The 22,976-nt window shown below is 39.1% G+C and overlaps 2 protein-coding genes across 2 annotated transcripts in view; one reads left to right on the plus strand and one right to left on the minus strand.

Annotated features, from left to right (window-relative positions):
- Positions 1–6,048: 6,048 nt before the first annotated feature.
- The window catches only part of LOC134675598 (protein MON2 homolog), a 40,870-nt gene continuing 23,942 nt past the window's right edge, over positions 6,049–22,976 (plus strand). The window contains exons 1-13 of the mRNA XM_063533922.1: positions 6,049–6,284; positions 7,315–7,446; positions 8,115–8,297; positions 9,357–9,486; positions 10,364–10,464; positions 11,630–11,755; positions 12,188–12,267; positions 12,817–12,964; positions 13,433–13,547; positions 15,204–15,335; positions 20,866–20,962; positions 21,455–21,583; positions 22,325–22,407. Of these exons, the coding sequence (XP_063389992.1) occupies positions 6,165–6,284; positions 7,315–7,446; positions 8,115–8,297; positions 9,357–9,486; positions 10,364–10,464; positions 11,630–11,755; positions 12,188–12,267; positions 12,817–12,964; positions 13,433–13,547; positions 15,204–15,335; positions 20,866–20,962; positions 21,455–21,583; positions 22,325–22,407 (1,576 nt within the window). The 5' untranslated portion in view covers positions 6,049–6,164. The remainder of the gene's footprint in view (positions 6,285–7,314; positions 7,447–8,114; positions 8,298–9,356; positions 9,487–10,363; positions 10,465–11,629; positions 11,756–12,187; positions 12,268–12,816; positions 12,965–13,432; positions 13,548–15,203; positions 15,336–20,865; positions 20,963–21,454; positions 21,584–22,324; positions 22,408–22,976) is intronic.
- LOC134675596 (uncharacterized) lies at positions 16,390–20,009 on the minus strand. The gene is made up of 5 exons (XM_063533919.1): positions 19,863–20,009; positions 18,466–18,586; positions 17,993–18,135; positions 17,112–17,226; positions 16,390–16,561 (listed from the first exon to the last, which is right to left on the minus strand). Exons 1-5 carry the CDS (start codon positions 19,957–19,959, stop codon positions 16,390–16,392), a joined length of 648 nt encoding a protein of 215 aa, XP_063389989.1. The 5' UTR covers positions 19,960–20,009.

The following is a 22,976-nucleotide window of genomic DNA, read 5'->3' on the forward strand; positions in this document are numbered from 1 at the left end:
GGCACAAACTAACGTCAAGTTATTTGTGATGAAACCAATATGTTGTGTACCTATTTAAGCCTGCGCAAGGCTGCCATATTTCCACCTGCGTAAGGTGTGCCAAAGAATCTTTGATTCATTCACAAACTGATATCAAGTTATTGATGATGATATTACAACCTATAAATATAAGCCTGCGCAAGGCATGTCAGAAATTAAATGATATGGTCATAACACAGGCGAGCGAGTAGGCCACAATCATAAAAATATAACAAAGATGAATATGTAAATACATCCTTTTGGACAAAGGACAAGTGAAAAGGGTTCTAACAAAATAATGTTCTGGGTAAAAATCAGTCGAAATAGGCTTCGTTATTCGAGGTTTCATTTTTGTGTATTTTTGTTTTTGTTTATTTTAAGGGTCCCGGACACCCTATTGGCTAAACCCAAAATTGGACTAATTAACATTTCTAAAATTATAATATAATAGGTATAAAATAACCTAAGATTCCAGGCCTATCTCGACTCATTTTTATTTTAAAGATGAAAAAATCTTTGCACCCTAATATAAAATTGTGGTCTGGAGACGCTAAGCCTCATAACGTGGGTGGCATGGATAATACTAAGAGATTTAGTCACCTAAATTCGACCATAAGCCCAGGCAGAATATTGATATTTAGAATAAGGTGTGGTCAATCCTCAAAGGTCCAGATAATCTGTGGACTCTAATTAAATCAGGCTCACTTAAGCTCACGACACAACATAGCTTACGGTTCAATTCTGAAATAAGCTATGTTTAATATCACTCATGGTGTGAAAATAAAATTACAAGAGCACAAACAGCCTGCTCAAGGTGTACAAAGGGTTCCGTTTAGCGGCCCTATGAATATCTAAAAACCTTTGAAGTCTATGCCTGCTATGACAGACTCGAAATTAATATAAATTATATTTGCCTCGAGAGCACTAGTCTTTCAGTTAACATTTTTACGAGTACCTACCTATGTAGGTACACGACATAACCAAGGTTACCTATTTAATTATTATATCCCTGACTGGCATGGTATAGGAAAATTGTCATGTGCTGCACAAGCATGTTGGAAATAAAAATATACAAAACTGACCAAACTGGGCGTTTATGAATGCTTTATTTTACACCCTTATGTCTGCCTTGTGAACCTTGAGGATTCGAATCACCTTGATCGTAAGTGCTCCTATGCACAGATTAAGTTTATTTTAAACTACCCATGCACTAATCTCAAGGGCACGTGCTTCTATGCACGGACCAAATATTGTTATCACTTAATTCACTTTTCATTATTCGTCATAGTTTGATACTATACGTTTAACAAATGTACCCACCCACCGTAGAATGTAATGTACCCAGTCATAAGGTTTTTAATAAACAGTGAATTAATGGTTTGCACGAACGATTCTAGTATAACTTCTGGGCGGTCACGTCTAGGGCATGACCCTCTAGTTCTCAAATTATACAAAATTATAGCATTGCGATACTGTTTGCTTTGCACAATGTGAAACAGCAGCAAGCCTTGCGAAAAGGCGAAGCTATTTTGAAAGGCGAGTACTTTTCAAAAATACATTGTAATATATATAAATATGTTTTTGTCGTGGAACAAGTACACCCAAACAAATGCAGTCATTTATTATAATATGTTAGCAAAACTCTGCAAAAGAGTTATATAGTCTGTCTGTACAGTGTAACTTGAAGGCATCAATGCACATGAATCTCTTGAAACATGGTGGATCAATTAATTTACACCCCGTCTGTGTCTTGCTCCTATTACCAAATCCACAAGTTAAGGACCTCAACCTATATATAGGTACCCTTCTTGCTCGAGACCTGTAAAAAATGTACACAATAATTTCATGCAGTCAAGTGTCGGAAAACTAGGTCCACACACTTAGCGATATCGTGAATATATATCCAAGAACTCTGTATATTGCCTCCCAGGAGGCGGGATGTTATTAGACTAACCTATAGTAGGTAGTAGGCCAGAGATATAGTATACAAAAGTACACTGGCCCAAATTAAGTAATTTTATATTTCAGAATATAAAATAATTTACAATCTTGCTATTATTGAAATATAAACAAGTAACAATTATCCTTAGTTCATAAGGAGGATAAGTATACCTAAATATCTAATAGATTCGACAAAGTGTTGATTCTAGCATTGGATAAAATAGCTCCCTCTTAAAGGGCCTCTGCGCTGTTGGCTTTGGGGCCACAGGCGCCCGGCAAATGGTAATAGGGAACCCCCTGGTTTCCCACAGCAAATAATGTAAAATCACGAAATAAGCACATAAATTTGTATTTCGGTTAAAAGCACCTATGCGATGAGCTAGGGTTTCGAATTAAGTATCTGATTCCTTATAATTTACACACTGAATAGAGAAAACTGAATATTCAGAATTAAGCAATGTCTATGAATAGTTTACAGAAAATTAGCCACTTTAGCGGTCAGAACCAATAAAGTTTTAAGGCTTATGTCTACCAGTAGGCACCAAATAAAGTAAACCACTAAGAAACTACTCTTACTACATATATACAAATTTTTGAGTAAAATTAAGGTTATGATAGCTAAACATGAATTTAATTAGAATGACTCTGCAAATATTATTGATAAAGTTCTGTAGCAATTCTACACAAGAACACCACAAAGCGCCATAACTAGTGCCACAGCGCAGTGAACACATGAGTGTTGTGGCTTAAGCTCTCATAGTAACCTTCACAATTTTAAGCAAGGTTTATTTATGTACACTGACTTGCGTTCTCGTTAGTAAAGCGTTTAAAAGGGTTAAATGCATTTTATAGCTATAACTATAACCTATAACCAAGTATATGGCTTACAGTCATTAAATAAATTTAGTGATTCCCTATGACATTTCAATAAGTACCTAATTTTATTAACTCTGTTTGTGGTGATAGTGATCTAACGAATAATTAAAATATTCGTCTACTTAATCCCGAGGGATTCTGGAAATAAGAAATGTCCTGTCCTTGTTATATCCCTGCAACTGCTTACCTTACTATTATAGATAATTATTGTCAAATTTGATAATAATTGCGACTTATAAATAAAAACTACTCTAGTACTTTATTATTTTTATCTTTTCATACTTGAATTACATTACTCCTTATAACAGATGTGTATGCTCCTTGAAGAGTAGACTGACTTATCACATCTTCTTTTACCTAGTTTTCACATACATTTAAGTAATTAAGTATAGCACCCTTGTGGTGACTCACTTATTCTTTTTGAACATTTATAAGTACATTAAGTACGTATATAAAATGTTAAGTTAGTATCATAATATAATGGAATATCAAATTGTATGCTTTACTAAATACCTCTCTCCTCACAGGTGTTAAAATAAAGGGTGTACTGCATAATTAATTAAACACTCATAATATAATAATATTACATATACATAATAAGTACATGTATAATCACATTGGCTTGGCGTCATCCCACCACCAGGCGATAACAAACACGTCTCAATATTATTATTAGGTTCCGAATAGCGGTACAGTTGTTTAATGACAGCGTTTTACACAAAAATAAAACGCTAATTAAATAACTTACCCTATTCGGAACCTAAAGTTTTAATCCTGCCTGGTGTAAATATGTATAATTTTGAGACAATGAGTTGGAAATTTGTTTTAGCGACAACCGCCAAAAAGCAAACTGCTGTGGTGGGAGTGTGGGAGAGAGAGGGACGTATATGCTAGAAAAGGACAATACGACCGACAACAGTGTTGCCACTCTCAATATTATTATTAGGTTCCGAATAGGGTAAGTTATTTAATTAGCGTTTTATTTTTGTGTAAAACGCTGTCATTAATTGCAGTGCAATTGTTATTTTAAACGTCAAACTTCTATGAAATTATAACACTTGTACTGCGTGGGCTATCAAATCCGCTGTAGACTTTTTTTGATCCGACTCTAAAGCAAGGCCTGTTCACTTCCTAAGAAAGTTATGTCCCCAAATAATTGCGCATGTGTGCGCCTTAAGCTTCTATGTGTGCGTTGGCCTCCGGGAAAAAGTTGCGAGTAATAAAAATAAAAACATTTTTCTACAGCAACATTGCTCCCAACTCTGATTTAAATTATCACGAATTTTATACAATATTAATCATAAAACGGGACTTAAAACGCTTAAAACTTAATTACATGCGATTAAGTTTTATAATGAATATTTGCTTCCAACTGTCTTTATCAATGTTCATAAAATATATAGAGGGTAGGTACGTCTACCCACCATAATAAAAAATATATTTGTCAATGACTCTGTCCAACTGCTGTGGTTAAAGTTCATAACGAAACTTTTATTTATTAACTCTTTAAATAATACATACAACGTGTACCGCTACGTACCACTTAAGACTGTAAGTCTGTACCTACATGGATTACAGCAATGCACATAGAAAATGTGCTAAATGCGGAGCAACGGCTGTTGAAGCAGCCAGAGTGAAATTTATACAGCTTTAGTGGGTTCAGAAGGAACCGAGTCATAACGCATCTGGAAAGCGTATTAATTAACCGTGAAGAAATGTATGAATACAAGTTGGAAATCTGTGTAAAATGCCGTGTGTAAAGTGTAGTGTATCTGTGTGTAAAGTGTAATAGGTAGGCATGCCTGTTATTTGTATAAAAGGTACTGAAAACTTTGTGAATGCACTTTATTAATGTCTATTTTTTTATTAAGTTGCCAGTTGCCAGTTTTCAGTGTATATTTTTATATGTAAAACATTTTTTAATAAATAATATATATAATGTTATAAACATAAACATGCCTTTTATTTAAATCAATTGATAATACCACAAACAAGGGGTAATATTTGCATCTTGCATATATTTCGTGATATGAAGATAACAAATATGTTTATCAACAGAATTACTACCTACCAATACCCGCCAGGCTAAACCGGTTGTCAACTTTAGTTCCATTGCTACACAAAGACGGCGCCACTAGTATAAACGTATAAACGGTTGGGGACATTTTTTTGTATGGAGTTACCGTTCTTCTCCTAGTGAGTATTATATTCTTTGCTCTAAAGTCCTACACAATACACAATCTTAAATATACATTAAATACATTACAGTACATATCCTACTTTTCCGCGCTAGTGCGGAAGAGCACTCTCCGTGCGTTTATGTCAAAAGTTTAAAGGGTTTATGTACCTATTGTAAAACATTGTACGATACACGTGCGAAAAGGTAATTCACAACTCGTGTCGATTTAAAAGTCTTCTAGGAATTATTAGGCGTATTTATTTATATTTATTGGATTATTTGATTTATTAAGTCAACTTTCACATTCGATTATTCGATTTTTTTTGTCGAGCCGTAATCGGCATATAATCGGTATTCAAAGACTTGAAAGACATGTAATGTTGCTACGAGTAAAAATAAATAATCACTTAAAAATCGATAATTATTTATGTACTCATATAAAATTAAGAAATTTTTTTTAAAATGTGCCATACCTATCGCATTATTCAATAACAAGTAGTATACAACTATACATAGTGAAATTTTATAATAATTCTTTCATCAATCGACGGTGATGTATGAACATGGCAATGAAAATCCTTTGACTTTTAAACTTCAATTCACGCATATCTACCTGTTATAATAAAATAAATATTATCAAATATATGTAAAAAATAAAGTTTCTTTCTTAAGTTTTTAATAAAAATAGCACTGAATGTGTTTCGGATTTATAATTTATCTAAAAACAACAAATCTCAAGCGAAGATGGATAAAACCTGTCATGAACCCAATATTTACATAAAATAAGAGTTATTACTTCGTGGAACGGAATGTTTCTGGGTGTGTTCAAATACTTACCCCCTACCCTTCTGTTATATTCTTTCCGTTTCGTTTCCTTTTATAAATACATGTAGAATTTTTATGGGTTATTTTCTTATTTCATACATACCAAAAGTCCTTTTTAGATTCATCCGACATTTATTGACACACATTTTAGCTTATAATAATTCTAATAGAACTTAGGATTTAATTCTTGCAGTGACTACGTGTATAGATTTTGAACGTCAAATTATGATGTGATGTCGATTGTGTACATGGCATATTTTCAATTTCTATGATTTTTAATTAAAACATGAAATGAATAATTAGATTATAAGATACCTTTTTAAGAATGGCATTCGTGAGTGCAGTTACCGGTGATGATTCCACAAAAAAGTTTATGGAAGTCTTGCAAAGTGACTTCAAAACACTCAGTTTCGAAACGAAGAAAAAATATCCCCAGATAAGAGAGGTATAAAGCTTAATTCCACTTTTATTACCCCCTAATAACTAAATTAAAGGTCTATCTTTGTTCTGATATGATTTGTTCCATGTGTACAAGTACAGAACTTTTGCAATCTTATAAGTAATCCGCCCATTCAAATACATTGTAATTAGCTTATATTAACACATTTGCTATGTAAATAAGACAACCTGGACGTCTAAATAAATACATATGTCAATGCGATTACATCGAAAATAAATAATTGGTTTATACTTGATGTTACACATCATTTACTTACTAAAAATATTTGTTTGCCACTTATATTATTATTTTTGCCCCTAAGAACCATAATAACCGTATCCTCCATGTGTGTCATGCTTAGAGGACCGACTTATATTCCACATAAATATACAGCATTTCTGAGTTAGCTTTAATTTTTAAAATATTGCAAGTTGTTACCCATTTCATGTCTTTAACCCTTTAACCGCCATAGTCTGATATATAAGACATTACATATCCAGCTCATTTCGCCACAGTCTGATAAATAAGACAAAGATCTGATTCGGTTTTTACAGCACATTTATAACTCCCGTAACTATGCCAACCTTACTCTGCGTGGTACAATTACTGTCGGTGGCGACACGAGCACGCTCAATCAAAAATTGCTGGCGGTTAAAAGGTTAAAGGGATGATTTCGGTTATACCTTATTATTTTCAAGTAGAAACACTATTATATAAATTATAATCTGAAAAAATATCATATGCAGAGTTCTTAAAAATTTATACATTTCTTCAACTTGATCCATTGCAATGAATGTATACATCTTTATGAACTCGACCATACAAAGTAAAAGTGACTATGACCTCCAGTGCCCAGGGCTGGAAAGGAACCAGCATCCTCAGCAATTGTGGCAGATGCCTCAAACTGCTTGGCCACGAAAACAACTTAAGTTCTTCATATTGAGACTCAAAAGACTCAAGTTCCTACCAACACTAGATTCCGCTGAAATACCACACCCTTTGACCAGAAGTCCGATTTAAATATGATATTTTCCAGGCATGTGATGAAGCCATAGAGAAGCTGTCACTGGCAGCCAACAACCCACAGGCCTCTCTGTATGGTGTGGTCAACCAGATACTGTACCCGCTGGTGCAGGGCTGCGAGTCCAAGGACCTCAAAATTATCAAAGTATGTGCATCTTTGTTTATTAGACCGCGGACTGGACGCATGACAGAAAGTGGGATAATTAATATGGTCTAGGTATATATTTAACTTAGGTATTGATAAATGAAACGTCAGAGCTTTTGGGAGGTCAAAAAAGAACTGGTTTATTCATGGAGCTGTAAGTAGAGTGAACCTGTTTGTTTACATTACAAGGCCATTGTCCAGAACAGTTCATTCAATTTTACCCTATGGCCAAAAGGGGCATATGTATATGGGCGACAGGTAGGGAGGGGCCGCATAAGCTGAATTTCGCTATCAGTTTTGGGTGCCTATGGGAAGGGATTTTTTTCTTCCCCTCTTTCCCGCCATCAAACATCAAACATCAACATTTATTCAGCAAATAGGCCACAAGGGCACTTTTACACGTCAACATTGAATTTACATAAAAGCAAAAATAAAAACATCAACAATTTTATAAAATAAAACTAACAATTCAATCTAACGTATTCTCGGAGTAAATATCTATGGAGCGGCCATTAACAGGCGTTCCCCTCTGCAAAAAGATCGCGGCCGCCGGTCAAGGAGGTTATATAAAACTAGTTGCCACACGTATTTCCCATTTATCCAATGCTCTCTTCCGAATATAAAAATAAAATATTTCCGAATCACTAATAAGCTAAACGTTGTTTCAGTTCTGCCTCGGCACTATACAACGACTAATAGCTCAGCAGGGTATTGATGCCAAAGGGGCTCGACATGTGGTCGACTGTTTATACACACTGGGACAGGCTGGAGTCTTGGAGCTGAAGCTACTCCAAACGGCAGCCCTACTCATGACTACCTCAGACTTGGTGCATGGAGACACACTAGCCAGGGTAAGTTGTTATAGAGTGTGAGTCGAAGTCACTCTCCGAGAGTTCCGTATCATCACATATGATGAAGACCAAATTATAGCGTTTTAAACAGTTTAGTGATGTCAGTTCATTGGCACGGAACATTTAACAAGGTATTGAAATGATTTTTTTAATACAGTTGCTCAAAAAGTGCTACTTTACGTAGCTGTTTAGCGTGCGGAAAGTTGGTTATCTCGAACTAGTGCTTTTTACTTTTCCAATTTTTTTAAATTTATACTTGTTCCAATTCACGACTACTTATTGATGAGTGTTAATATTAGTTTCCTTTAAACGTCGTAATCAGCATAAAAACCTACCGTTAATGTAAGAATACGAAAAATATTACATATTTCATATTTAATTACTTACCTCTTCATCATTATAACACGTTTATTTTTTAATATTCAATATTGAAAATTCCGTTCTTAATAAGTTGACTGAATGGAACGGAATAGCTGCCAAACGCCCATAGATATAATATACTTAAAGACGCCGTCTAACCGAGCTGTCACTGTTACCACTTTTGTTTAGTGTACGATTAACAATGTTTTTATTATTTTTTCGCAACTGTATTAAAAAACGTCGTTCGATACACGTGCGGAAATGTCATTCTTCACTCGTCCCGAGTCTTGCCACGAGCCTGCGGCTCGTGGCAAGATATCTCGGTACTCGTGAAGTAATGACATACCTTCCGCACTAGCATCGAAATGTACTATTAGTCACTAGATGGTGCTGTTATAAGTGCATCCTTGTATTTATAATTAGAGTTTTTTTTCCCTAGCCTATCTTGGTGTCCCACTGCTGTGCAAAGGCCTCCCCTCGTTTTCTCCACTCGACCCTGTCATCGGCATTTTCCCACCATTTGGGGTAGAATGTGTCAAAGTCGTCCCGCCATCTCCTTTTCGATATGCCTAAACTCCGACCTGCACCGTATATAGTGTTCCGTGGGTCCAACCATTTTGGCCCACCTTTCTGTGTGCATGCGGCAGACATGCCCAGCCCAGTCCCAGAGTTATTTAATAAAGATAATAATATTTTTAGACAATGGTGATGTGCATGAGGATGGTCACGAGCAGCGAAACGCGCGACGTCAGCACGAGTCACGCGGCCGCCGCTACCGTGCGACAACTTGTCGCACTCGTTTTCGAACGCGCCCTGGCTGAGGCGAACGGTAAGCCATAGGCATAGACAATGATGTAACAGTGTCATTCTATGGAACTAGCTAACTATTTAAACAAACCGCCATATTGAAATTGTCTCTGAATGATGAATTTACTAGTGACTTGTTTACGCAAGTTCAATAGAATGACACTTTATAAGCTTAGAACCCTTAGGAAACTTATATCAAATAAAATAAAGGTTTATTTCTAGTTTCATAATTCGAATTGTTTGTAATTTTTTTTGCGAAACTCAGCTGACAACAGTAGTAAGTCAGAAGAATTAAATTAAGCATATTATTTTATGAATATTGCCCCAATTCAACATAATGCTATTACAGTACATTGCACTCTAAATTAATATACCCCAAAGCATATTGGACGCGACTTTTAGTTGATTGTACCATGAACACCATTTATATCCACACATTTTCGTTCTTTATTTACTGTATATCAAATTGTAGATATGGGAATTATATAGCGCAAAATATTGCCCAATGTAGTTAGTACTTGAAAAACTAATGCCTACGCCGAGTCATGGGATTTGTCGAGTAGACCCAAGGCTCCCATGAGCCGTGGCAAAAATGCCTAGATAACGCGAGGAAGAGGAAAGAGCGAATCATAGGGTAATTTCTCTTACCTTTGAGAAAATCGATGACTTTAATAAGGAATCGCATTGCATTTTTTTTTTATTGTCGGACGAATAGTATTTTTCAAACTGGAAGGGTATGATGAAAGATGTCAATTGAATACAATTTTGCGTCCCTTTGAGGGTATCAATTGTATGGAGATGACATCTATCATCATATCCTTCCAGTTAAAAACATACTATAATTAACTTTAGACAAAAATTTGAATACGATAATACTGTAACGTATCGTTTGATTTCAGGAACGCTCAAAGTGAACCCAGCCGATGTAAGACCACAGACTAACAGCAAGGCACCTAAAGATATGAAGCCCTGCGCGGTGGATGCTTACCTCATTTTACAAGTAAGTAACACTAAAAACTTTTCATTGCTGTATAGTCAAATAAGGAGCGGTTCTTAAAATGTCGGCAACGCGCGTTAACACCTCTAGAGTTGACGTATTTATGGGCTAAGTGCTTACCGTCAGAATGGTTTTAACCCTCCTTCGCCTTAATCGGGTATAGGGACCGTGCGCGTTTGAGGGTCTACACTCTTCTGGCCTGAATTGGAAACATGTGCACATGTACATTGCCAAAGCAAGTGCTACCATCTACCGTTCTCGTCGCATAGTAGGTTCTGTCATCTTACGTAGGCTACATCAGAAGCATAAGGGTCACATTTACGCCTCGCGCCAAAAATCTGACGGCTACTATGCTGCCCTCTATAGTTCATGCACGGGGCCTATAAAAAAAACATCACGTACGGATATAGTGCATTAGTACATTATTGTCGAGGCTCGGAAGTAGCTACTTGCAGGCTGAGGATTCGTTTTAAACGGACGACCTTGGGAGTCCGTTTAATTGAATCCGAAGCCAGCAAGTAGCCTTCCAGCCGAGTCATATATAGTGCTTTTCTCAAAAATGGTGCAAGAAATATAAATATCATAGAAATATTTTACAAAAGCAACGTTCTTACATATATATTTTGACAGAAAAAAGCCCTTGCCGCTTTTTTATTTTTTTAATAAAAAAATAGAAGTGTATTTTTCTGCCAAAAATACGCCAACCTATTTGAGACATCTAAATAGTCGCGGTATTAATCATCTGTTTGGCTGTTTAATGGGCCTGTGCCTTCATTTGATATGGTCATTTCAACTTTTAAAAAGTTTGGAACTCGACAAATAATGGAATTTGTATGCAACATTGCAGTCCCAAAATCAAGACTGCAATGTTTTTAACTTTTTAATTTTTGACTGACCATAAACTACGCGCTTCGCGACATATTTTTTAGACGGCAAAGTCGACTTTGCCGTGCATTTTTGAGAAAAATTGTTTTCCATCGTATTTAAAGGGAAAAGGGGAAAGTACCGAACTATTCTATAACGTCTTGCTATTCCAGTCAGTCTCGATACAAAAAGTCCTGAGGTTGACTGAAGTAGCATGACAAATACGAACGTTTCCGAGAAAATACGATGGCAAACAATTATGCCCAACATCTGTACACTTTATTGATTTTGTACCCTTTTTCAGGACATAATCCAGCTGGTGAACGGCGACGCGCCGCACTGGCTGGTCGGTATCTCGGACGTGCCAAAGACATTCGGACTGGAACTGTTAGACACAGTTTTGACTGATTTTTCACCCGTTTTCTTCAAGGTAAGGACGTTTACAATGATGATTTTGCCCAGTGACATTTATATCATATCCTCCTAAGGTCCAAGGCCCTACCTATAGTACCTCTTCAGTTCGATGAAATTTAAATCGTGTCCAATTGAAACAGAGTCGTCTTTTGCTTTCGTTCAATTTTCCAACAACGCAAAATTAACTATATTTCCTAGACCATAGGTTCAAATTTCAGTAACAAATTTTGGATTTTTCATTTATACGGCTGGGCCTTAGGAGGATAGATTGTAATTTTTATTTACTTTTAATTACCCCGGTCACTGTGACATCCGGTTTTTTTTTACATGTGCTTTTATATTATTCAATCTTTTGATTTGGCTTGACTATGCCACACGAATAACGGCGTTATGATCTTGTTAATAGAGTTATTAGTGCAATAAAATTAACGTGAGGTTTTTGTTGCAGATAGCGGAATTTAGGTTTTTGTTAAAGGAACACGTTTGCGCGTTGATCATAAGACTGTTTTCACCAAATGTAAAATACAGGTAAATATGATTGCAGTGTAGGTATTTTACTTAGTTGTATTAATTATTAATTATCAACAACTATGTGACTAGAAAAAGCCGCAAAATTAAAAAAAAAACTTATTTGCTCATATGCTGCTATGGTCCATAACATAACTACATACACACATTTGTTTTAAAATCTGTGTATGACATATTGTTCAAGCAGTTTGTATTTTTTAACGTCGTATTAATCAATTATCATATTTATTGCACAACTTGACGTAGTTTAGCGAAAAGGATCCATCTTTTAAAATTTGCCAAATGTATGCTTTTCTTTTTCATAGCAAGTTCAAATTGAATTGTTAATTATTTTGTGGATTAGATCTTTTTCCCTAAATTTGTTGTTAGTGTGTGTTCATACACTTAGGGAACCAATTGAACTTAAACTTTTTCATACACGCGAAATATAGTGTTACGGTCCCAAATGTCCCAATATTATTTTAACTATAGTGAGGCGTTTGAATGTTTCATCCTGATTGCAACGGGCATACTTTGAGGAAGTATTCATTATTTTATTATTGATCCCAGGGCAGCGTTCACCGGCCTCCACATACCGGGTGCCACCGGGGCCGCCGGCGCCGCCAGCCCGGGCGGCCCCGAGCGGCCTCATTACCCCGTCACCATGCGATTACTACGTCTAGTCTTAGTACTAGTGCACCAGTACCATGCCCTGTTGGTGAGTCACCCTTACACAACTGCGAGCGTAACGAGAATGGCACAAGAAACGATGTAATATTTCATTCGACACTGAAGGAGTTTTGTCATATTACAGCCTATACCGCAGCATAAATAATAGTACTGACGTACAGAAAGGACACTTCCTACAAAACCGAAGTTTGGCAGCTATTCGGGGACGAACCATGCTGTCCCTTTCTAATGTATGGCGCTATCCCTTTAGGCTATTTAAGGTTGTCAAAATTCAAGTCATTATCTTATCTATGTTGGTGCACGCAAAGGGACGTCAATTTGTGTCAACCCTATTAATTACTCGAAGCAATGCTGAGCCGAACGGAGTCGAGAAAGCCCGAAAGGAAGAGTGTCACCCCACTTCCCGTACCAAAATATACCTTATTTCCTTTCTAACAGCTTTCAAAGTTTATTGTTTATACATGACCATATAAATTATTCAACGTTATGTTTTCAGGTGACGGAGTGCGAGATCTTCCTGTCTCTTACGATCAAGTTCCTGGATCCTGACAAGCCGCTGTGGCAACGGGCGTTAGCACTCGAGGTGCTGCACAAGATGACTATACAGCCCAGTGAGTATAAATAAGGATTACGCGAAACTCTGCATAGTGGGCGCCACTACCACAATCCATCACAATCTGGGGGTCTACCGCGAAACAAGAAAATCGAAATTAAGTTATCTGCCTCTTTATCGCGCGAATATGCAAGAGTGATAGAGAAGTTAGATGACGAACGAAAGTTCGCGTTAGGCCCTTGTTAACAAACCGCCTTCGTGCATCAATGTCATATTTTATGAAGACATTCAATGAAGACCTAAAGGATGACCTGGATATAGAGAGGGAGAGAAGGGCGATGGCGGTGCGCGGTAATATGCTTGCCCGCAGATTTGCAAGGTGTAATGAACAAGTCAAATTGACGCTTTTCAAAGCCTACTGTCAGACGTTCTACACTTGCAGTCTGTGGGTAGGTTTTACACAGAGGGCATACAACGCACTAAGAGTCCAATATAACAATATTTTGAGGATGCTGTTGCGGCTGCCGAAGCACTGTAGTGCGTCGAACATGTTTGCAGAAGTACGTACGGACGACTTTTACGCAATCAGACGCAAGCGTGTGGGATCACTACTCAGGCGAGTGCGTGGCAGCGGCAACGGCCTCCTCAAAGTATTGTCGGAGAGCCTTGACTGCCCTATAACTAAATACTGGGTCGAAGTGGCCATCGGCAGGGCCAAATAGGATGAGGCCGCGACCAATCGTGGGCCAATTTGTCATGTTTTGTTTTGGATATTTTCTGTACCTACTAACTTAGTTATTAAGTCAAAATTGTTACTAACACTATATGGATCTTTGATCTGCAATAAATGATTTTTATTTTTTATTTATTTTATTTTATTTATTGTCTGTGAAAACTTGTAAAAAACAGTTTATGGACTTTATGGTTTACTCTTGGCGCTAGTGTAAGTAATTCAGTGGCGTAGCTAGTATGGGTGGCACCCGGTACGGAAATTGTGGGCGTCACCCCAAATTTCAATCAAAATTGTAAAATATATTTAAAAAGAGTAATTGTAATTTTTGTTAACTAGCTCAGGATTTACTCCATCGCTTTCATTTTACGAATTTTTATAGGTGGCTATACTGATGTTCACGGTCGGGTGTCACCCCTAAATGGGTGACACCCGGGGCGGACCGCCTCCGCCGCCCCCCCTACGCCACTGAAATAATTACTTGGTCATGGACAGCATGATTTCATTCTACTGTTCTGGAAGAACTATTTCAGAACGGTACGACGACAAGCGAAGCTAGGCAGATAGTAAAGTATCGCCCGCACATTTATTTTCCTATCGGGTTTTGACCGTTTTGAGCCATTTAAGTACCGCTAGCCCCCGAATTGCGATGGGTGTGTGTCGCGCATAAGCTGAAGAAATCGCGATTAGCAATTTTTATTGTACCTCTGTCTACCGTCTTTTAATTCTTTAAACCCTACTACGGTTTCATTGACTGCGGGAAATAATGGAAATATATCGGCTTTTTATAACCAAATATTTGGGAGATGCTCGGAAAACATATACAAACTCATAAATGAGCGTTTTCCTAGAGAGACCTAACTAGTTTCGCCCCCGAAAAGCCCAATATTAGAGCCGTTTCCGAGATCCCCGAAATATATAAATATAAAAGAATTGCTCGTTTGAAGGTATAAGATTCAATAAAATTTGTTGTATTTTTGACAGAACTGCTGGTATCCTTCTGTTCCTGCTACGACCTGCGTCCACACGCCACCAACATCTTCCAAGATATAGTCAACGCGCTGGGCGCCTACGTGCAGAGCCTGTTCGTGGCCAGCCAAGTGAACACGTGTGCCGGTGAGTATCGGCTATGAGTGGAGTAACAGAGCTCCTGGTATCATGTTCCTGCTACGACCTGCGTCCACACGTGACGAACATCTTCCAAGATATAGTCAACGCGCTGGGCGCCTACGTGCAGAGCCTGTTCGTGGCCAGCCAAGTGAACACGTGTGCCGGTGAGTATCGGCTATGAGTGGAGTAACAGAGCTCCTGGTATCATGTTCCTGCTACGACCTGCGGCCACACGCCACCAACATCTTCCAAGATATAGTCAACGCGCTGGGCGCCTACGTGCAGAGCCTGTTCGTGGCCAGCCAAGTGAACACGTGTGCCGGTGAGTATCGGCTATGAGTGGAGTAACAGAGCTCCTGGTATCATGTTCCTGCTACGACCTGCGGCCACACGCCACCAACATCTTCCAAGATATAGTCAACGCGCTGGGCGCCTACGTGCAGAGCCTGTTCGTGGCCAGCCAAGTGAACACGTGTGCTGGTGAGTATCGGCTATGAGTGGAGTAACATAGCTCCTGGTACCATGTTCCTGCTACGACCTGCGGCCACACGCCACCAACATCTTCCAAGATATAGTCAACGCGCTGGGCGCCTACGTGCAGAGCCTGTTCGTGGCCAGCCAAGTGAACACGTGTGCCGGTAAGTACAACGGCAATAGAGTTAGACCAAGAAAAGTCTGCAGTGATTTTGATATCGCACGCAGAAGTGTTATTTTAAACGTCAAACTTCTATGAAATTATGACGTATAAATAATACTTGCGCTGCGTGGGCTATCAAAATCGCTGCAGAGTTTTCTTGGTCTAACTCTAGAATATTGTGCAATAAGGGAGGTATGGACGATGCCCGTAGCGCACTGTTGTTATGACTACAATTTACAATATGAATACCTCCCGTGTTACACACAATTTTATTTTATATTTTCGTTTATTTGGGCCATCAACAGCAATACAAACAAAATATGCTAACATTTTGTTTGTATTGCTTACTATACATACTCGTAATGCCAATAAAAGATGTCCAGCAGTCAGCAGTTTGACTCATACACGAAGGACAGAAGTATATTACACAAAGTGGTCAATATTAGGCACGACAAGATCCTCCATGGTATCTTCCATGAGCTCCCTGCTGGACTGGGGCGGCGGGCGGTCGTCGCTAGCCTCGTAATGACGATCCGGGTACTCCGGGTCCGATTCCGGCAGGTTCGATAACATAGACTTGAAGTTTCGTCTGAAACTGTTCAAAATAAGTTTGTAAACGAACAATACCTAAAATCCATTGCTCATGAAAGATGTGACAAGCCTAAAAACCGAATTCCAAATTCAAATGTTGAATTGATAACCATCAGGCGATTAGTCTGCAAGTTTACTTCCTAGGTATATCATAATCATAAAATGGGGCATTATCTATGAAAAGGGACCTTATTGTCGATGGCGCTTACGCCGCACTTGGTCGCGCGGCGTTGTATTTATATCAGAACATCGTTGATAATGGCGTAGGCGCCATCGACAGTAGGTCCCTTTTCATAGATAATATTTACATTTGTATGCAATATTTCAGCTCAATCCGAAATCGGGAGGTGGGTCAAATTTAGCCTTCAAGATTTGACCCATACTTACTAACATATACACATACATACAATACAACATACAGGGCAAGTTATATGAAAATAATTCAGGCCGAAACTCTGCCGAACACAGCTGACGAAACTGAAACCGAAAACGAATGCTCGATCGGACATTACTCGTTGCAATAAAATATACAAACATACTTGTATCCAACTTACTTGTCAGCCTCGACATCTTCAACGCCCTCGCCTTCTAATTCCTGTTCGTCTAGTTGCTCTTGCACGAGTTCGGCATATATGAAGTCGCTGCTATGTCCCGTCGACGTCTCCAGCGCTGTTGACAGGTTATAATGAAAATTGATTCTTAACCGTAATATTACCATTTTAAATCTCTCATAGTCAAGGTCATAATGGCATATTTTATTAAGGTTTAAGACATTTCGAATAATCCATAAGGAATAATACGCCATTTATAGTTTATAAGGTGTATGTGAAGTCCCCAATCCGCATTGGGCTAGCGTGGGGACTATAGCCCAAACCGTCTCGTGCTTAAGAGGAGGCCTGTGCCCAGCATTGGGACGCATATAGGCTAAATTATTATTATATTTTATACTTTATTTATTTAATAACATTTTTAAAACATAATAAAAACTTATTAATAGAAAAATTTTACCTAAGTCCTAGTCGCTAGGTAGGGTGCTCAGAAGGCTGGCCGCGTTGCCCCGCTGGATGGCAATGCTGATCCGTTGGGCAAAATATTGGCCAGCCCTCTGATCACCAGAAGCCTCTATGAGGCGCTTTGACAGCTCCTCATAGAAGCGACACGCGCTAAGACCCCACGGCAATTATTAGTTAATTTTAAACTTATTGTTCACAATAAGAATACTTACTCCGTTGGCTCAGCGACCCAAAATGAGACTTGGCCTCAGACACAAGACAGCGCCGCTTTTCTCGGTCCTGTGCGACCTCTCGCCAATAGTTGACTCAAAGTTCGCGCAGGTCCGCCTCCACCATGTCGCACCAGCGATATCTGGGGCATCGGATAGGACATCTTCGTTCGTTCGTTCTTCGTGTTTTGTCTTCATATTAGAATGTATTACCTTCATCGGGCACCCTGAACGTCTCGTTGTCCAAAGACTGCAGGTACATATAGAGGTAGACGAGCTCGCGGCACATGGTGGTACATTCCTCGAATGAGTTGAAGCGGTTCGCGAAGAGCCCCGATGGGCAGCCGAGGCGTTCCCTGTAATGTTAATGAATGAGTATATATATTACACCTAGGATTTCAGTTCACTGCACCTAGGGCACTTCTTCTTCCACCAATAGACCGACCGCTTTATGAGTCCTCGCCTGCGCGGTACGGGGGCGTCGGGGTAGGACGACTAAGGGCGACGGGGTAAGGTGCGGGCGGCCTCACATTTCCCAGTCCCCAGTTGTTCTCTTCCATGTCGGCTATCACGATGTCCAGCCAGCGCTTTTTAGGCCTACCGCGCCGCGCGATCTAGGGCCTTGGACAGCGCTGAATTAAACCAAATAAAGCCTTATGGCTATCACAATAAGGTTCAATACATACGTGCAGGACTGTAAAGGTGCCACAAAGGTCCACACGGGTCGTACTGGGTCCATACAAGTCCCAGGCGTGAAGCGACGCGAGCATCGCACTTTTTGGTATCGTTTCCTTTCTTTCATCAGCGCTGAAATTGATATATACTCGTATTGCGTGGTTATGAACATTATACAATACAAATACAGAATTAGTGTCCGACCGGAGCCGGATTTTACCAAAACCGATACTTCGGTCGGATACTACCGAAAATAATGATTGCGCGCGGCCGAAAATAAACAGCATTTTTTGGCTGAAACCGAACCTTCGATCGAAACATAATTTTTATGGCGAAACTTGCCGGAACCTAAACCTCGGTTGAACACTAGTTGTGACCTACTGGCTACCTAAGTCAAAATGGCAGATAAAGACAAACGATTATTAGCTAATTGAAGTTTGTAGCGCGTTTATGAATAAGGGGGTATACTTCTAATCTGCGGTTTTAGGGCTTCCGCTAGCTGGCCCGGGTGCACGCACGCGGGTGCCATTCTAGGTAAAATAAAATCCGTCGCTCGCGCCCGCGCTAGTTAACAACGTTCATATTATTTTTCGGTAACCCGCTCACCCGCTACGTGCCACCACGCCAGCAGCGGACGCCCTTATGGAAAAGTCTGTAGTTGTGTCTAATTGCCACCACTCCTTTAAATACGTTGTGTACGGAATTGCGACAGTTGTACAGTCAACTGTAAAAATATGGGTGTACAAATCATCTCAAAAATATGTCCCATAACTCTCTGTATTCACATTAAGTACTATGGGACATATTTTTGAGTAAGTTATCTACACCCATATTTTTTGACTGTAGGTACCGCAGGAAGCAGTGGTGGCCGAGTGGATATGACGTCTGACTTTCAATCCGGAGGTCGCGGGTTCAAATCCTGGCTCGTATCAATGAGTTTTTCGGAACTTATGTACGAAATATCATTTGATATTTACCACTAGCTTTTCGGTGAAGGAAAACATCGTGAGGAAACCTGCATACATCTGCGAAGAAATTCATAGGTGTATGTGAAGTCCCCAATCCGCATTGGGCTAGCGTGGGGACTATAGCCCAAGCCCTCTCGCGCATGAGAGGAGGCCTGTGCTCAGCAGTGGGACGTAAATAGGCTGAAATGATGATGATGATGATGACCGCAGGAATAGAGAGGCATCACTACACCTTATGAAACAAAGTCCCCCGCCGCGTCTGTCTGTATGATCGCGATAAACTCAAAAACTACTGAACGGATTTTCACGCGGTTTGCATCTATCAATAGAGTGATTCTTTTAGGTGTATCATTTATTAAGTAAGGTTTTGTGTAATCCGTGCGAACTTGCGTAGCTGGGGCGTGTCGCTAGTAAGGAATAAGAGATTATCTAATATTTACCTAACACACGTTTATCTTCTGTAATATCATCTTCATTTTCATCAGTATAAACAAAACTAACACTTACAAGAAATAATACAACGCGTAAGATATTCATTTTCGAAACAATTGTTACATTTCATGACCCAGTAGAGTAGCTTAAAAAAATGTTCGTAATAAACCAATTCGTGATGAGGTTTTTAATATTTGATATTTCGCCGTTAAATTTGTATTTTTTTTATGTGAATGCATCAATACTCTTCGCTTAGCACCTTTGCATACACACTTCTATGCGGGGGGGGTCACTTTTCCCTGCAGCTGGCTGTATATGCCACCACTTACCAAAGAAACAATGCTTATGGCAAAAAAATGGTAACAAAGAAAAAAACCCGGCCAAGTGCGAGTCAGACTCGCGCACGAAGGGTTCCGTACCATTACGCAAAAAACGGAACTTTAATATTTATCATATTCTGCTTTTAGTATTTGGTGTTATAGCGGCAACAGAAATACATCATCTGTGAAAACAACTGCCTAGCTGTTTCAACTGCCTAGCTATCACGGTTCATGAGATACAGCCTGGTGACAGACAGACAGATGGACAGACAGACAGACGGAAAGTGGAGTCTTAGTAATAGGGTCCCGTTTTTCCCTTTGGCTACGGAACCCTAAAAAGGTACTCCAAAACTCTTCCGCCTTCATGTGTGTCCTTTTAACCTACAAAACGAACCCATTTTCACTGAAGTGTTATAATAAGTATAATAGGGTATTATACTGTATTTAAAATAAATTATTTTACGCCACGCATGAAATAAAGCACCAGATAATTATTAGAAAAACACAGATAAAAGTTATTTTTAAACACAAGTTCTATTTAATAAATTGGATTGAAGTATAAAAAGTAGGTGAATTGACCGTGACGTCACGATGTAATGTTTCATATAAATTCCATATTATCAAATCGTTTTGACAGTTCTAAAAAAGTAACTGATTTGACTAATAGGAAAATACCATATATTTGTTGCAGCCGCGCAAGGCATACCTCAGCAGTCCGGGTTCTACTGGAAGGGAGTATGGCTTCCGCTCTGCGTCACGTTTGAACCGGGTACCGCCAAGTCCGTGTAGTAAGTACCCCAGTTGATCATTCGTAATCATGACTGCAGCGCTACCATTTCGTTATATCTACTACTTATTGACACCAGACCAAACGATTCAACGGAGCCACGCTGTTTAGCAGTGTTGGCCGAACGTTAAACTTAATTGCAATTGACAATTAACCATAACAAATTGAACCGTAAACGGTAACGGACTATTAAAGTTGACGGTACAACTTATACTGGTCAATGGTCAAGAATTTTCAATTGCATTAATGTTTCGGCCAACACCGCTGTTTAGTCGCCTAAATAGTGTTTCGTTTTTCAGTTTATAAAATGCATTTATATGTTAGTCAGTAACGCCTTATAACACTTTAAACTCTCGCGTTTTCTACACATATTTACTAGCAAGACACGTTCGTACGTTTCCGTGAAAATACGATGGAAAACAATTATGCACTACATCTGTACTATGTTTATTTTACTACCCAAACCCAACTTATCCTTGTTTTATTTCTCCAGCTTAGAAATGCTGGACCGCAACGAAGCACCCACAATACAAGATGGCTACGGGATCTCAGTCGCGTACGCGTGCCTCATGGAAATAATCAGATCTATCGCTATCACTGTCGAAGGGGACGAGTACTTCAGGTGAGTGACAGAGACAGTAGTACAGCAACGAACCACAATACAAAATGGCCACGGGATCTCAGTCGCATAAGCGTGCCTCATGGAAATCATCAGATCTATCGCTATCACTGTCGAAGGGGACGAGTACTTCAGGTGAGTGACAGAGACAGTAGTTAGTACAGCAACGAACCACAATACAAAATGGCCACGGGATCTCAGTCGCATACGCGTGCCTTATGGAAATCATCAGATCTATCGCCATCACTGTCGAAGGGGACGAGTACTTCAGGTGAGTGAGAGAGACAGTAGTACAGCAACGAACCACAATACAAGATGGCTACGGGATTTCAGTCGCGTACGCGTGCCTCATGGAAATCATCCGGTCTATCGCTATCACTGTCGAAGGGAACGAGTACTTCAGGTGAGTGAGAGAGATAGGTTTTAAGATTAAACTACCTATTTATACCCTCCGAAAAACGAATAAGACATATTAAGCGAGAGACACGTTTGCCGCCGACGACAAGAGACTTTGACCAAAGTAGATACAGATAAAAAGCGAATAAGACGAATAAAGAACGAGTGACAAAATACATAACGATACGAAACTAGAAATAAACGAAAAACTAATGAGATCGACCAATTGTTTTTATAAATTTTCTACCTTACCACAATAATCATACAGTCGACTTTATTCCAAGTAAAGGTATGACATCAAATTATAAAAATCTTTATCTGATTTATATGTTATGCAATTTCTTTTAGGTTGCAAGAACTATATGCCGAGTTGCCGAACGAAAGCGAAGAGAAGGAAATTAACTCGAATAAAAATGGCAACCACGAGAAAGGTATTTATTTATTTTATTTATTTGTTAGCCTGTTATGTCCCACTTCTGGGCAAAGGCCTCTTCTCATGAGCGAGAGGGCTTGGGCTATAGTCCCCACGCTAGCCCAATGCCGATTTGGAACTTCATATACACCTTTGAATTACTTTGCAGGTGTAAGCAGATTTCCTCACGATGTTTTCCTTCACCGAAAAGCTAGTGGTGAATATCAAATGATATTTCGTGCATAAGTTCCGGAAAACTCATTGGTACGAGCCAGGATTTGAACTTGCTCATTAAAATTGAAATCTAGAAAGTAAGGTTGATTATTGCAGCAGTTTCTCATAATAAACTCTTTTATTGTATAATAAGTGTTATAAAATGAATATAAAACTAAAATTAACTACAACTAATAACTAAAGCGAAATAATTAAAAATACCTATCAAAATTTTGCGCCCTTGGTAAGGTGCCCATCACGCAGGCAGCGATCCCGCGCTGGATTGCTATGGCCAATTTGCGCGAGAAAGCTGCCTGCGCGAGGGTCACCAGTCGCCTGCCTTAGGCGTTTGCTGAGCGCCTTGTGGAGCCCCGG

This window comes from Cydia fagiglandana, chromosome 22, assembly GCF_963556715.1.
Source record: "Cydia fagiglandana chromosome 22, ilCydFagi1.1, whole genome shotgun sequence".
NCBI lineage: Eukaryota > Metazoa > Arthropoda > Insecta > Lepidoptera > Tortricidae > Cydia > Cydia fagiglandana.